The sequence below is a fragment of the Boleophthalmus pectinirostris genome, unplaced genomic scaffold (genome assembly GCF_026225935.1).
Source record: "Boleophthalmus pectinirostris isolate CB_2022bp ecotype Guang Dong unplaced genomic scaffold, ASM2622593v1 HiC_scaffold_11, whole genome shotgun sequence".
NCBI classification, from domain to species: Eukaryota; Metazoa; Chordata; class Actinopteri; order Gobiiformes; family Gobiidae; genus Boleophthalmus; species Boleophthalmus pectinirostris.
In genome coordinates, this window is record NW_026570994.1 from 7,568,671 (window position 1) to 7,585,849 (window position 17,179).

Below are 17,179 nucleotides of genomic sequence, written 5' to 3' on the forward strand. Positions count from 1 at the left end.
CTAAAAGCCGTTTGATTTGAACATGTCTCCCTCATATGTGGGGTGCAGTCAGGTCATGTCGTCCCAAGTGTTACATACAGTACCTTTAATGTGAAGGAGCAGACTCTGTGAATGTTTGGTGAACAAACAGTAGACACAGATACCATCACAATCTAAAAACACATTTATTTACATCACATGGATGACTTGAGCAGATACAAACCATTGCCAGATCCTGTAGCAGAGCCTCAGCACTGACCCAGGGGCCCTCAGCTGTGACTGGGGACCGCAGCATATCTCAGCTCTGAGCAGAGATTTGGCTCCTTTTAGTGACTGTTTTAGGGTGGAGCACGTCCTGTGTCAGTGCTGTAGCTGTGCACAGACTTGTACATCAGAAAGTAGTGTTTTCTATTCTTTTTGTTCTTTTATATATATTTATATATATATTTGTTGGTCTGGCGACCAAACCATTATACAATCGTGGCAGTTCAATGTTTCCTCTAAATCACTTTCAAAGGTGGCTTGGACAGAGTCAGTGGGTATAGTCTATGATTGTGTGTCCCATATTGCAGTGTCTCTTTCACACATGTGGCCCCTAGGATCCTGCAAAACACCACAGAGGGCCATTCAGAACCAGCTCCAAGACCAAACACAGCTCCAAAGCCCCACCCGTGTCAGAAGTGAGTCTGCATGTAGAGGAAACACTGAAGGAGAACACATACTTGGACACATCAGCTCAGAGTAAATAGTGATAAAGTCATTCTGTACAGACCGCTGCGGAGTGGGCGACGAGACCCCGAGCTGTGAGGCGGCCGGGAGCTCCGCGTGGGCCCAGGAAGTCCACACCCCTGTACATTCACACACCCGCCATCCGGAGCCACGGGGCTGAAACCTGAGAGGGAGCACCCGAGCACCGTGAGCACCCTGAGGTCCTCCGACACACAACCTCAGCTCAGTGTGTCCCGGGAGAGGAAGAAACAATCCCAAAGATCCTGCACGACCGCGGAACAGACCCCCAGAGAGCGCCCCCTATAGTCCACGGGTAAAGTCCACTCTGTCCCCTCACAGAATAGAAGCACGTACAGTTTGTATTTGAGTATTTCCTGAATGAAAGCCGCTCCTGAGCTCGGAACCCAAACCGCACTGTTTAAAAAGAAAATAAATACGCCACAACAATATGCAAGGATAAAAAACCCAAAATGCTACAAGTTAATCGTGTGTATTGAAAGTGGCCCCTGCAGCATCCTACAGAAAAGTAGGGGAGTTTGCGGCACTGGTTGCATATAACTCGCAAAAAGCATAGTACGAATCCCTGAATGGTGGTGGGCCGGGTTGGTCACTCAGAACACAATTTATTGGTTCTTCTAAATCGTCACAGAGGTGGGAAGAACAGCCAAAAATGTAGTACTGTTATAGTTCTCAAGTAGAAGTACAAAGTAGTAATGGTCAAAATGAAGTTAACCGTAATTGGAAGGACAAAAAACTTAAATAATGCTTAAATTCTATCTGATATTTTCAAAACATAGGCCACAAAAAGTTATATTTTAGCTTTACTTACTTTTCGGCTAGAACTCGACTTTTAATTTTACTCAAGTAAGTGGGTTCTGTCAAATATGTTACTCAAGTAGGAAGTAACTTGTATAAGAAGTGCAATTTTATTTAATCTAACTGAATACTACGCATCTCTGCACTTAAATACTTGATATACTTTGAGGCACAAAAACTTCTTACAATTTTTTAAGAATTCATTTTGAACTTCACCAATTGTCGAATGAATAATTTCAAAAACCAATAAATAATAAATTGGAATTGTGACCTGAAAGACCATCCCAGGTATTAGTCTGCACCAGAGCTCGCAGTCCCTCAAAGGAGACCAAAGAAGAAGATGACACCCCTCCGTGACCTTTGACCTGTGTGAACTTTGTTTGCATAAATGTGTTAACCTGATGATGTGAAGCGAGAGTTCGTCACGATTTGAATTAGCGTTTACAAAATCGATGAAAAACCAAAAAAACGTAAAAAACGATCTTCGTAAAATTTCCGGTAGAGCGTGCGCCGCTTGCTTGTTGTGTTAAGTCTTTGCCTGGAATGTTCCACAGTACGACATTAGACGCATCTATCGCCGTGGATACAAGCCGGTAATATCGCCAGGTCACGTTACAGTCCGGATCTACGGAAACGTGACCCCATATCGTAAGAATGAGTCTTATTCGAGGCGCTAAATAACACCTATAATTAAATCAAATAAGGTGAGATAGATAGGTTTAATGCCATACTGCGGAACATTCCAAGCAACGCAGTAACGTCTCCGTGGAAACCTTACCCTACGCCGGAAAAGTTACACGGCACGCCTTTAAACTTCACAAGATGGAAAACTCAATCCACATGTGTGTAGGATTATTGTTGTGGGCTAACTTTAAAACCAGCGACCACTCTTTGTTGTTGTTTTTTTTTTGTTTTTTTGTTTATGGAATTGAACTACAAACCCGGCGGTTCCGGACCCGACTACGCCAGACCGAGCCACTTGATGAAAACGGCTGAAAAAGTGCTAAAAACTGCAAAGACAATTAAAATCTCGTTTAAAAATCCCAGGGGTTTAGCGATGGCTAGGAACTCTGGTGCTGCTGAGTGGGGCCGCGTCGGACTACGTTACCCATGAGCGCTCGGGCTTTCGGGCAGCGGTAGTAGTGGTGTTAGTGGTGGTGGTGGTGAAGGTGGTGGTGGTGCCGGGGGAGGGGGCGAGTCTACTGTCCGTCAGATCTGAGGTAACCTGGTTGAAGGAGGTTTATGGTTTTCGTATATTGTCGTAATGCTTTTGAGAATGGACACCCCTCCCTTTCCCCGCTGACCCCTCGCTGACCCCATCTGACCCCTCGCTGACCCCGTCGGAACCCCCCCCCCCCTCCGAGTCGAGTGTCTGTGTTACAATATGTACAGCAGCATTACACTATTGACATTCAAAAGCTGTTATTGGCAGATAGTCTTTTTTGGAGGGGGGGGACGCACACAAAAAAAACAGCAAATGCAAATAGGAGCCGGGCGCTTCCTTCTGGAGATCTGTACATAGTTTTGGAGAGAGTTTTGGAGAAAAGTGCCTCGCTCCGGTTTACAGTCGGTAGTTCGGTGGTTCGATTCCGTGTACGAAGCCATGACAATTTCCTGAAGTTGCGGCCTGCACTCAGAGAAGACTTAAAAACCAGCCAACCAGGGCGGGGGGGGTGGGGCCTTTTTTTTCTTTTTTTTTTTTTTTTTTTTTTTTCCGTTTCTTTCGGGAGCTCCATCATAGGCTGGACTCCTTGGGGGGCAGGTCCACGTTGGTAACCATGGTGACGACGGTGATCTCCTCCGGGCCGATGAGGGGGGCCTGCCGCTGCATCTGGCCGATCCGCTCCTCCACGCAGCCGGCCGACAGACGCGCCTCCGCCTCGTGGTCCCAGCAGTCCTCCACGGTCTCGCACAGCATGGCCAGGCCCTGGGACGACACAGAGGGTTCAGGTTAGGGCTGGGGATCGTTAAGAAGTTGCCGATACGATACATATCTCGATACAGCGCACTTTCGATTCGATACATTTCAAATCGATGGTAAAAATTAAAGGCTAAATCATGGCTGTGATACTAAAAGTCTTTGTTAAACCATGTCTTGTGCAAAGAGAATATCAAACACAAACATTTTAATAATCAAAACTGTGAAAATGTCAAATATGTCGTATAAACAAGTTTCCTTCCTCTGAACAAACAACAAAACTGTAGCGCTGTAACAAAATAATTTAGTAAAATATACCAAAAAATACTCTTGGTGATGTATATCAATACAGCAGAACAGCCTACGATATCAATACGTGAGCTGATATATTGATACGATATATACATTTTTTTGCACACTCCTAGTTCAGATGTGGGTTCGTGAGATGCAGTGGGATGTTTATGATAATCTAGAGTGACCAGACGTCCCTATTTACAAGGGACAGTACAAGTTTTGAGCCCTGTGTCCCCTGTCCCAGCAGATTTATCCAAAACCACTGATTTGTCCCAGTTTTATACAAGAAATGTACCAAGTCTCCCTATTTTTGACCAATCTGATCCCTGCTAACAGTAAAGAGAGGCATAAACTGTCATTTATTTCAGTAAAATACAGAAAGGCTGCTGAAAAACAACCAAAACACAAAGAAAACGTGACTATACTGACTCACATGTTCGTCATGAATGGGCCGAGTGCAACAATTTTCCTTAATTATGCACTCGTTTGACAATTTACTTATTACTTACTACTTATTACCAACCAGCACAAACTGGGGTGTCCCAGTTTTTGATGTTGAAAATCTGGTCACCCTACTACTACTTAATCTACCACAATAAATCCCACTGCCACCAAAAAAAAAAAAAAAAAGATACACCTGCTATAGGTACTTCAGCTGCAGCTATTACTACCCTACTACTACCACTACTACAGTCATATATATTGCTATGACAAGACCTAAGATACTACTACTAGTACAACTAAACTACATTTACTACTATAAATCTACTTCCTGTGTGAATTTTCACACTGACAGAGGCTTTAGGCTTGTGTGTCAGTATCTGTTGCTCCTGTTACTCCTGTACCACTGTCACTTGGCTCTACTGTGCATGTCTCCTGCAGAAAGAGCCGCTGTCCTGCTGCAAGTCGTGAAATCTGCAGCTGAAAGTGGGAATCGAGCAGCAGAAAGAAAGTTTGGTGTGAGCAAGAGACTTGTGACACTGGGAGGATGCACCATGAAACTTTCCTGGAAGTCACTGGATGGATGGACAAAGCCTGGACTTCAGTGACACCGAAATTATCCTGTCGGGATTTAGAAAGGCCAGAATAATTCTAACTGGAACTGATGCTGAGTCTGACAACAGCTACACAGAAGAGGAAGTCTCTGATTTTATAGAATAAACTTCCCCCAAAAAGTGTGACTTATATATATTTTATTCTTCTTCATTATGCATTTTTGGGCTGGTGTAATTTATACTCCGGAGTGACTTATAGTCCGAAAAATATGATAATCCTAATATTACCACTAGGTCTAGTACTTATTCCACTGCAACTATTGCTAAAGTACTACAACTAAAGCTACTATTAACACTACAATAAATACTCCAAATACTAGGCTACTACTACCACTTGATTTCATAGAGTAAAGTATCTGGAAAAGGATGCATTAGCTGGACATATTACCGTGTGTTTCTGCCAGCAGTCGCGCAGACAAGGCCGGAGCTTCTTATGCACCACCACCTCCTGCATGTCCTCCAGAGACGGGTGCTGCCCCACCTCCTCCTCGAACGGGAGCATGTACTCGTCCACCGGGCCTGGACATCACACACAAACAAGTCATTATTACCATAAAGTCACCTTAGGTTTTTTTTAGATGTGAAGTGTAGCTGAATAAATGTCTGGTTTTGTCACAACAAACCCAACTTATGTGGTTCCTATAATTGTGGATTTCCTTTTTATATATAATTCACTACTTTAATATTTACTGAGCATGTTTCTATTGACACTCACCGTCAGCAGCCGTACAACGTGACGCCAGCTCCCACAGCACCAGGCCGAAGGCGTACATGTCGATCCTCAGGAATGAGTCCCTCTGGAAGTTTATGGCCCCCTCCAGAACCTCTGGAGCCATGTACCGCCGCGTCCCCACCTGACGACAAAAGAATGGATGTTTTTATACATGTTTTTATTCTCAAATATCTTCTGTCCCCATGTATCCCGTTGTGTACCTGTCCGTGGGTGTCTCCGGCAGACTTCCCTGCTTCAAACTTGAGCGCCAGGCCGAAGTCTGCGATGCACGCTGTCAGATTGTTCTTCAACAGCACGTTCTTGCTTTTTATGTCCCTGAGAGAAGAGAGAAAAGCCCGGTCAGTACACCAGCAGAGAAGCACACATACACAGGGACATGCAGAGACTTGCCACTATTTAAGTTAATTATGGGCTGCCATAAGTAATTGGATAAATTGTGACTAATTAATCATTATTATCAATATCACTTCATCTTTTGCCAATTATTTTCTTTCAAGTGACTTTTGAGAAATGAAAACATCTGAATCTGAGTGCACGATAAATTGCAGTGCAGAACAAGGCAATAACATCTCTATGAAGGTGAACAGAAAGTTTGGTAGTGCACCTTGAATGTATTTAAGACAGACAAGACAGGTTTTAACACAAACACTTAAAGGTTGTATAGAGGATTTTCCAAGGAACGAGAAATCCAGCGACTGTTTGTCCTTTTTCAAATGTTGCGCATGCGTGAAACCCCCCCCCCCCCTACAGCTCCCTACGTAGAAACGCCTTCTCCCGCCTCCTCTTTACGCCAGAAACAGGTTTGTTTACAGCCGGTGCTCTGCACATGACTTGTAAACAACTAACTACAGTGTTGGTTAGGCAGGACGGAGAAGTGAGGAGCGGGGGGGAGGGGGTGTGCGGACATTTCGTTCGCGGACGAGAAGTGAGAAGCAGGGAGAAGAGCGGAGCAGGGAGAGAGGAGAGGAGAGAGGAGAGGGGGAGCGGTGCGCGGAGATTCCGTGCCCGGAGAAGTGAGGAGCAGGGAGAAGAGCGGAACGGGCAGCGGGGACAGGAGCAGGAAAGGGGTGCAGAGAAGGTTGCGCGGAGATTCAGTGCGAATGAACTAGCTACAACACGCAGCAGCAAGCGGACTCTTTCTTTGCATTGAAAATTACGTTTTCAGACATAGGATATCGCTTTTGTGTCCTGAAAAACGTTTGACTAGCTCTTGGAAATAAAGTACGTTTTCATAATAAGCAGAAGTTTCCTGTCCAGGAGTAATTTGTGGACCAGTGCGTCAGTCTTTAGACCCTGCGTCTGCTTCAGTCGCGCCATCGCTGGAATGAATCTCCAAGAATCACCTTAGTTTGGCTTCGCTGCTTTTCCCCTTGTCTTCTTCTTTCAGCGACCTCAAAAACGGACTTTCTTTTGTGGCTAACTGCTCCTGGATTCTTGTCGCCATTGCAACAAACTTTGTGCGAACTGCGAGGAAGATATAGGTAAAAAAAAAGCCGCTAAGAACTGTTGCGTTGGTGGAGTAAACAGCGTCTGTGCGTCTTGCGTCTGTGGACTGTGTGACAGTCGTACGTAAACCACGTACCGGCGGCGCAGGCAAGTCAGTTACGCTAGAAACGTAGGGAGATTGATTGACAGCCTGTCAGCAAACAGATAACGAGGCAGTGTCGTTATCTATTGGCAAATGTTTATCTGTCCCCACCACGTCCAGAGTTGATGAATTTTTATTCTCTTTTTTTTGGTCATCATAATTACAAGGCTACTGCATCTCTATAATGCTCATTATCATTAATCATTGACAATTTGAAACCAAAAAAAATCCTCCATGCAACCTTTAAGCTGAAATGATATTTACTGCTCTCAGATGAATTATGGGTTGGTGGGCCCGACCTGTGTGCAATAGAGGGTTTGTGTCCATCGCGGTGTCCTGGGACGTCCTCGTGCAGATAGGCCAGACCTCGCGCCGCAGTCTGAGCGATGTGACACAGCTCAGTCCAGGAGACCACGTTAGCCTTCAGGTAGTCTGTCAGAGAGCCCTGGAAACACAGAGAATCATGTGAGAATCTATTTACAATACAGTTGTGTCACAATAAAAAGTTTGACCATTATTTATATCATAAATGTTCATCATAATATTTAGTACATCATAATTGGGGCTGCACAATATATCGCAAAAGGACGAAAGATGCAGACGAAATGATGAATATTGCAAAATAAATCGCAATAACAACAAGGTTCTCCATCTTTAAAAAGAAGATGTTAAAGAGGGGGTATTTTATTTCTGTGGGGTATTAACAGCAAACATATAATATATTTAGATCATCATGTTACCTTTTCATTGTTTTGAAAATGCTAGATTCACCAAAAACAATGCATTTACAAGTTTAAGCAGGATATCCCCAGGTTTGACAACCCCAAATTTAAGACTTTTAAGACCTTTTTAAGACCACTTAAATGAAAATTATGACCAACATCACACCCATTATGTAGGAGGAAAAACGCTAGATCCAATTCTAATAATGACCATTACTCATCGCTTTAAATAACTCATTTATAGTTGTATGCATTGCTTGTAAAATGGCCAAACAAATCATTTATAACATTCTAACAAGACAAACAAAGTATTGTTTGCACATACTCCAAATTAGACGTTCATTCACGATACATGATTTCACGTTGATGTTGTTTTTTTTCCCTCCCTCCATTTAACATTGCCCTGCAGCCCATTTGAGTATACAAAAAATAAACTAATGAAATATAAGACCTTTGTGAAAAAATAAGACGTGGACAACATAATTTAAGACTTTTTAAGGCCTTAAATTAGGAACATGAAATTTAAGACCTTTTTAAGACTTTTAAGACCCCGTGGCTGCCCTGTTAAGATTCCGAGTCTTTCCTCTTTTTGCACTTTCCGGTGCAAAGCCACTGCCACTTTAGAGCACCATCACAGACTTGATCATTTAGTCCTGCTTTCATCTCTGTTCAATTTTTTATTTTGACAGAATTCCACTAGTAAATTAAAGCATGCATTGTTTTGTTTTATTGTAACTGAAAAGAATGCATTTTAAAATATTGTAATAATATCAATATTGCAGCCATACCGCACATTTTCCAATTCTGTGCAGCCCTAATTACGATATTACAGTCAAAAGTCTTGCACTCTGAAAGACTATGATGAATAAGACATCATTTCAAAACTATTTTTATGAACCGTTTCACATAAAAATATCCAAAGTTTCAGTATTCATGTGCGTGTTGCATCAGCCTGTCCCCCCTCTTACATAAAACATGCACACTTGAAAGCAGGTCACAGTTACACTATGTAGGACACGTGCAGTACCACGAAGCAACCACCAGAGGGCAGTGCAATCCTACATATGTACACAGAGAGAGCTTCTATTGGCCTTTTCAGCTTTTAGGTTTCTAATGTGGATGATTACAAATGGATTAATCGAATAGATTCAAATTAACTCAGTCACCAACAATGAACAGTGTTGTTACAATACTAAAATGACAAACTTTCAACTCCAATTTCAGATTTGAACCCTTTTCTAGCCAGTAAAATACAATTTAACACAAAGTTAAAGTAGCAGTTACTTTAATATGACTGATATTGCCATGTTTTTCTGCTTGGAGTTAGGATATAAATATGTTTTCAATATTAATAATTACTCAAATCTGTGTCAAGAAGGGCTGGGTATCATTAAGAAGTTGCCGATAAACATATTTCGATACATAGACCACAATATGATACAGTAAAAGCTTTTGATCCAATACAGTATATTTCAAATTGATTCGATACAGTTCAATAAAAATAAATCATGGCTGCGATACTAAAAGTCTTTGTTAAACGACTTCTTGTGCAAAGTTAATATGAAACACACCCATTTTAATCATCAAAAAGTGAAAATATCAAATGTGTTGCATAAATGAGTTTCCTTCCTCTAAACCAGACATGTCAAACTCAGTCTCGGAGACCAATTTTGGCCAGCGATATAATTATATTTGTCCTGCGAGATCATCTCCAATATGTATTAGAGCTGCCCACTGGCTACAGATAGACTATAGAGACATTATTTATTTAAAATGTTGTTAATACTTTATATTCTGCTTGTTCTGGATTCAATGTTTAAGCAAAACTATTATTAAACATTTATTTTAATATGAAAAGGTTTAACATTACATATCTCGAAAGAAGAGAAAACAGGCAGATGTTGTTGAAATTTTTCAATAAATATTTAGTTTGTCTCAGTTTTTAATTTTGGCTGCTCTGTGAATTTGAGTTTGACACCCCTGCTCTAAACAAACTGTAAAAAATAAATTGTAAAATATACCAAAACACCCAAAATATCGATACTGTATCATCACATTAAACTATACAATATATTGATATTTAGATCTTTCTGCACAGCCCTAGTATCAAGTTATTTTGTTTAGTATATTGGCTTTAGAATCCATTTGTGTCCTGGGTGTCATTTTTGCCAATGATTAAAACTGGCAGCCTTTACATGTTTGAGATGCATGCTCCTCACTGTTCATGAAATCTCATTTAAAAAAAGCAACCATGGCAACCGTTACATATTTGTGCACAAGCATGCAGAATGTCCAGGGAGATGCATTAACAAAAAAACAATGTAAAAAGAGCTGTGGAACAATCTGATAAGATGCTGGGTCATTACTGAAAAACATATCAGATGATGTCGTCTCCACTGGTGTAACATTAGGCCATCTGAAAAGTCTGAGATTTGATGACATAATCGCTGCATAGTTCTACAGATTTTCACTAAAAGCGTGCGTGTACCTTGTCGTGGTAGGCGGTGATGAGCCACAGCTCCAGGTCCAGGTTGTGGTTCCTCTTCTCCACTCCGATGAAGTGCAGCAGGTTCTCGTGCTTCATCCCACTCAGGCTGTAGATCTCATACTCATTCTGCCATGACAGCTTGTCCTGGAACAACAAGGAAGAACTCTGTAACCCGACTGACTGGGAATAATAAGGCTGTAAATGACATCACTTCAAAAGAACTCATTTTATAGGACATCATTACAGCAGCAGGTACTTTACGTGGGAAAATACAGTTTATAAGTTTGACTGACGGACTGAAACAGTTTACAGTTTTACAGACGTCTCTTACTAATACTAATTCATTCCGCTTTCTCTTCAACACCAAAGGATATATTTATAGTATTTTCCCTACATTTTTCCTTCCTATTTGTCAAAATAAAATAAATTAAATTAAAATACACAGCATTTTTTGGTCAGGATTAGTGATGAGCAAATACCATACCAAATACCAAAATATAAGGTATATAAGGTAATTCTTAAAATTCCTTCAAAAACAAACAAACTAAAAGTTTTGTAATCAAATTTTAATCAAATTTAAAAGTGCGGTTTGTATTTTAGTTTATCTGCATGTATATCTTACTTTTTTAGATCAGTATAAGCATGAGTAGATTGAAAATAATGACATGCCTCAAAAAGTAAATATTCTTTATTGACTGGTAGTGATATCTGGAGAGCTGATGTAGTACTACAGTAGTACTTGGTGTCAGTTTGGAGAAAAAAAACACCAGTAGCCTTCATCAGTAGTCAGGAGGGGTGTAACGGTACATGTATTCATGCCGAACTGTTTTGGTAAGGGCAGTTCGGTTCGGTGCAGGGCTGTGCATGAGTGAGTTTGTGCAATTTGGGATGTTCTTGGAAAAAGAATCAAAACTAAAACACAACGGACTTCAGGCACTCCAAAGAAGTAAAAATCGCACGAGGAAAAATATAGTTAAAAAGCCTTTATTTAAATGGCCAAAGCCGACATGTTTCAACCAAACTGGTCTTCATCAGGACTTAATTCCTTAATGTGGACAAGTTGTTGTTTTTTTTTGACAAACATATGAAGACTGAGTAAAAAATTTATCCTGGAACTGTTGTGCTGAGCTTTAAAAGTTTTGTTTACTGTTTACAGGGAATTTATTTTTTATAATATTTCATACAATCGTAGCTTATTTGAGAATATTTTATTTAACTTATTAGTATTATCAAGCAGCACTTTGCATTTATTTTATTTTCCTGTTTGTATAATGTTAAAACTAATTGTTGCTTTAATAAACACACACAAAAAAAAACAACAAGCAAATGGTTTTGTACTGTACTGAAAATGAACTGAAACGTGACCTCAAAATCAAGGTACGTACCTTGATTTTGAGGAACCATGATTCTTGTGTACCGTTACACCCTTGGTAGTCAGAATCTTTAAAACTGAGTTATAAGATGCGTTCACACATTTTAAAATTGTTTGTCTCTTTTCAGTCTCAGTTCAACAAGAAAAAAAAAATGATTACAGACTCTTATAATATTAATCCCAGTGACTCTTCTGTACCTGTATTGGGAAGATCTTGACCGCCACGTAATCGTTGAGCAGTTGGGCTTTCCACACGCAGCCGAAGCGCCCCCTGGCTTTGACCTCGATGAGCTGCAGCGGCTTGTGTCCCAGCGTGGGGGATGGAGGGGAGGGGCCGGGGTCCTGAGGAGACAGAGGGGAAAAAAGCGAGAGGGGGGGTTGTAAATTAGATCAATGAAGAAACAGACATGCTAGAGACACCTGTGCACCACCCCAGTACAGCTCCGAATATCAAATAACTTCTGTGGATTGGTGTGAACTGTTCATTTTTATCATTTTGAAATTTCTAATGTCGGTATTATTGTCATATTTCAACACTTCTTCACGCTGGATGAATCAATTTCCCATCCATGACGCCAGAAGCAAGCGATGCATTTTAAAAGCAGGAACTTACAAAACAAGTACGCGATAATTTGAGTGAGGTTGTTGATGTTGCGAAATGTAATAACATTGTCCATGTTGATGCATTCATCATTTGGTTTTCAATAGCATTTATAGAAAACGGGAGTGTGGTTAGAGCTGTAATCATTCATGAATAACTGTGACTAGTCGATCAATCACATACTGTAATCGTAACTGTATTTTGATAATTAACATTTGGATAATATGCAAAACAGTCTAAAACACATACCAGAAGATATTTATAACAAAGAAGATGGTATTTTTTTAACCAAAATGTCCAAAAAGAATAAACAATTTTCATATATTGTGCTTAAAGTCACAACATATACAACTTTTTAGCCAAAATATAGACTCAAATAAAAGCTTTTTTAAATTTCATTTTGGTTATGTTTATTGCGCTGAAAAACTCCTTACTGTGAGCAAGTTTGTGTCTCCACAAGCCTGACTCTTATTTGGCTGCTTGACTCCATGGAAATGTTGTTCCTTTGGCTAGACTGTTTCACTTCTTGGAAACCGTCTGACCTCGCAGCATTAGAATTTGTTCACTCGAAGGCAGGCGGGAACTTTTTTTATTTAACCAATCGCTGCCATTTGGTTGTGACGTATGTAATGCTCCACTAACGGGACTAACTGGTATATTAAGCTTTTCCCAAATCCTGTAGGAAGAAGGACAATAACGTCTTTCCCCTTGATAAAATTCAACAAACCTTCTCTTTGCTCCGGATTTAAATCCTCAATCTCGGGAATTGTTGCCAACACAGAATGTATGGCTCTTTGCTGATTGGCTGGTACCTGAAATTGCACTTCCGGGGTTTTTGCGAACCGTCTAGTGCAGGGATGCCCAAACTTTTTTCATCAAGGGCCACATATCTAAACAAAGACGAAGCAGAGGGCCGATCGAGGGCTGTAGACTGGTGCTCAGTACAGTGAATAATTAAAATATGTGCATGTTTAACACGTTAGAATGAGCCATCAGTCTTTATTCACGTTAAGATCCTTAAAACCACACACTAAATATTAAATATTAGCTTTATCCAGGTAGATTTTCAAAAACCTTGCAATAAAAGGGTCATTTGCAAGGTAATTTGGGCCAATTCACCTGGAAGCCAGAGGGCCAAGAAAAATTTGTCTGAGGGCTGCATTTGGTCCACGGGCCATAGTTTGGACATGCCTGGACTAGTATATTCTGATTCCTAATCTAGTCGCCAGAGAGAAATGAAATTGAGGGGAGGCACTAGGTGGCACCAGCCTGACTAAGAATATTCCACAGTACGGCATAAAACTAAAATCTATCTCCGTGGAGAATGTTCCGAAATGTGGTTTTAACTTCTATTTCCATGGAATCAAGCAGGTCACCACCTCCACAAAATGACATGGTGTGGTTTTTAAAAATTCAAACTGTATTCTAAAATAACGTCTGACTAGTTAACTATTGAATAAATGTACAGCTGACTAATCGACTACTAAAAAAAATTAAAATAAATAAATTGTTAACCCGATTAGTCAATAACCTTGGGTCTTTTTTAGAAACATGAATGATACTAAACCATAGAAGTTCTTTAGCAGTGGAAAAACAAACTTAAACAACGCAAAAGAAATGGAACAAAAACGTGGAAATGTAGTACTGCGTGGTGAGTCGCACGTCGCGTGTGTCTGTGTACTCGTGTGTGTGTGTGTGTGTGTGTGTGTGTGGTGGGGGAGGGGGCGCTGCTAACGTGAGGTCGAAGTGAAGTAGGTTAACCCCGGCTGCGGAGGATTACACCGATCAGTTTTCAACTCACATGAGAAGAGGAGAGAGGGAGGAGGAGGAGGAGGGGAGATAGATAGAGGAGGAAAGGAGGAAGGTGAGAAGAAGAAAAGCGAGAGAAGGGGAGAGAGAATAGAGAGGAGAGGAGGGGGGCAAAAGTAAGAGAGAGCGAGGTGTAAGGAAGTGGAAGGAGATGAACAAGAGAAGACAGGAGGTGGTAGCGAGAGAAGAAAAGAGAACAAAAACAGAGAAGAGGGACACACATCGAGAAGAGAGAAAGATGCAATACTGAAGACTAGAATGTGTAATGATGTTCTTCTACAGTAAAGAACAAATTTTAAAAAATCAACTTAATCAACGATATATAAAGTTGAATTTGATTATTTTCATTTTAATTTACTATAATGTTAAAAACAACGCAGCGGAGAAGGTTTTATGAATGAAAAGCTTGACAGTGCGACAAGAGCGCCCTCCGACTCCGCTCGTAGGTCAACGCGACATTTCCTCAATAAACAGGGCCGCGCTAAATGTCCTGAAATACGCCTGATTCATCCCTGAACAGCTCCACTCTTCTCTCATTCATCTGATTTTCCAAGACTATTTTAAAAGATAAGAAAGGTCATATTTATAGAACGAGCTGTGGCTGGTGTCAATTTTTCTAAATACACAATTTTTGAACTGAAGATTTTATTTTTTAAATTCTTGTATTTATTATTTTTATATTTTTTATTATTTATTATTTATATATTTATTATTTTATTTTTTATTATTATTTATTATTTAATATTTATTATTTTATTTATTATAGTAATTTTTTTCATGTATTTTATTTGTTTCTAAATATATTACTTATCAATAAATCTATCAATCTATCCAACTATTTATTCCGTCATCCATCTATCTATTGTGCAGGGAGTGGGTTGCGGAGTTTTAAGCCAGATGCCCTGATTTCATGTGACAGTGTGACAGTGGGGATGAAGTGTCTGGCTCAGAGACACAATGACAGTACGAGCTCTTGTAAGGATTCGAACTGACAACTCATTCGTTCCCATTTTGTTCATTCACAGCAGGAAAAGTTGTGTAGTTAAAAAATATATATATATTTTTTATATATATATATGTATAAAAATTTACTTGGTTTGATCTTGTTAACTTTAATTTTGAAACTTTTTTTAAATTTTTTGTTAAATACTCGTCAACACTCTAGTTTATTGCACAGTTTTTTTTAAAATTAGTATTATGGTCTTTTCATGTTTGACTGCTCCTTTGTCTCTCTGTCTTTCTTTTGCTCTGTCCCTCTGTCCCTCTTTCTCTCTGCTCCTCTGTCTCTCTGTCCCTCTTGTCCCTCTGTCCCTCTGTCCCTCTGTGGTGAGACTGTCCCAGGGGAGACACTGGATACTTGTCCCCTGGTGGTGAGACTCAGAGGGAGGAAGTGACAGAAGGAGGAAGAGAGACAGAGGGATGGGAGAGAGTGGGTTCGGCGATTGAGGAGGAATTGAGGAGGGAGAGCAGGAAAGGGTGAGAAAGTGACAGAGGGAAGGAGAGAGAGATGGAGAGGGGAAAAGCGAGACAGTAACAGAAGAAGAGAGAAAAGGAAAGAGTGAAGTGAGAGCGACAGAAGGAGTGAGGAGAGTCAGAGAGAGGAACAGACAGAGAGACGGAGGGATGGAGGGGGGGTGGAGGTAGTGAGGGACAGAGGGAGGGAGGTTGTGAAAGAGAGAGAGGAGTGCGAGTGACAGGAAGGGAGAGGCAGAAAGAGGTAGAGGGATGGAGGGAGAAAGAAGCAAGAGCGAGAAAGAAAAGGCGAGAGAGAGGGGAAAGAGAGAGAGGAAGAGAGAGACAGAGAGACGGAGGAAGAAGAAGAGGAAGAGAGAGAGAGGCAGAGAGAGCAAAAGGGAGATAGAGGGATGGCGGGAGAGAGAAAAAGTGAGAAAGACAAAGAGATGGAGAGAGAGACAGAGAGAGGGGGATGGAGAGATTGACAGGAATTGAGAAGAAAAGAGGATGATAGAGGGATTGGGGGAGAGAGATGGAGACTGACAGAGAGAAGAGAAGAGAGAGACGGAGAGACAGAGAGAGGGGGGAAAGTGACAAGCAGGGAGAGAGAGGAAGATAGAGGGATGGAAGGAGAGAGAGACAGAGGGAAAAAGAAAAGGCGAGAGAGCAGAGAGGGGGAGAGACAACGGAAGAGATGGAGAGACAGAGAGAGAGAGACAGAGGAAGAGAAAGGAAAAGGGAGGGAGAGATAAAATGCGAGAGAGCAGACAGAGAGAGACAAAGGAAGAGAGAGACAGAGATGGAGAGAGAGACGGAGGGAGGTGGAGAGTAACAGGAAGGGAGAGAGAGGCAGAGAGAGCAAAAGGGAGATAGAGGGATGGAGAGAGAGACAGGAGGAAAGAGAAAAGGCGAGGGGGGGGCAGAGGGAGAGAAAGACAGAGGGATGGAGGGAGAGACAGAAAGACAAAGGGGGAAAGAAAAGGTGAGAGAGAGAGAAGGAAGAGAGAGAGGCAGAGAGATGGAGAGAGAGACAGAGGGAGGTGGAGAGTGACAAAGGGAGGGGACACATTACCCTGAGTCAGCAGAGCACAGGAAACAGGAGGCCACAGCCCACAGCGCTCTGGTCTCTGCCCTGGTGCCCTGCCCGAGTCTGGTTACACCTCCACACCCCACCACCCCACCACCCCACCTCCTGCACCACCCACGGGACACGCCAAATCATACACTTTCCCCAACGCAATTTATCATTCCTCTTCCATATTACATGACTTAAACCACCACCAAGTAACACTTCAGTTCTTAAAGTCAGACACTGTAAACTGAGATGTTATTTCTACAGTTTAACTCCTCTATCTCCAAGAAGCAGACCGAGTTATAGGTTAGATCAGTGGAAAGGTGACCCCGTTCAAAGTAAGAATCCGTGTTTTCAGTTGCATCTCGTGTTGATTACCTTATTTTTTGAACTATAAGTTGCACTTTTTTTCATGGTTTGGGTGTTTCCTGTGACTTATACTCTGACTTATATTTTTAAATTTTCACACTGCCAGCCATGAGAGGGAGCTCTAGGCTTGTGTGTCAGTATCTAGTGCTACTTTTACTCCTGTGCCACTGTCACTTTGC

The 17,179-nt window shown here is 41.3% G+C and overlaps 1 protein-coding gene across 1 annotated transcript in view; it reads right to left on the reverse strand.

The window, feature by feature from the left end:
* Window positions 1-148: 148 nt before the first annotated feature.
* acvr2ab (activin A receptor type 2Ab) overlaps window positions 149-17,179 on the reverse strand; it is a 46,710-nt gene continuing 29,679 nt past the window's right edge. Inside the window, 7 exon segments of the mRNA XM_020917066.2 lie at window positions 149-3,451; window positions 5,180-5,310; window positions 5,507-5,645; window positions 5,725-5,839; window positions 7,412-7,557; window positions 10,323-10,466; window positions 11,893-12,036. Coding sequence (XP_020772725.2) covers window positions 3,260-3,451; window positions 5,180-5,310; window positions 5,507-5,645; window positions 5,725-5,839; window positions 7,412-7,557; window positions 10,323-10,466; window positions 11,893-12,036 — 1,011 coding nt within the window. The 3' untranslated portion in view covers window positions 149-3,259.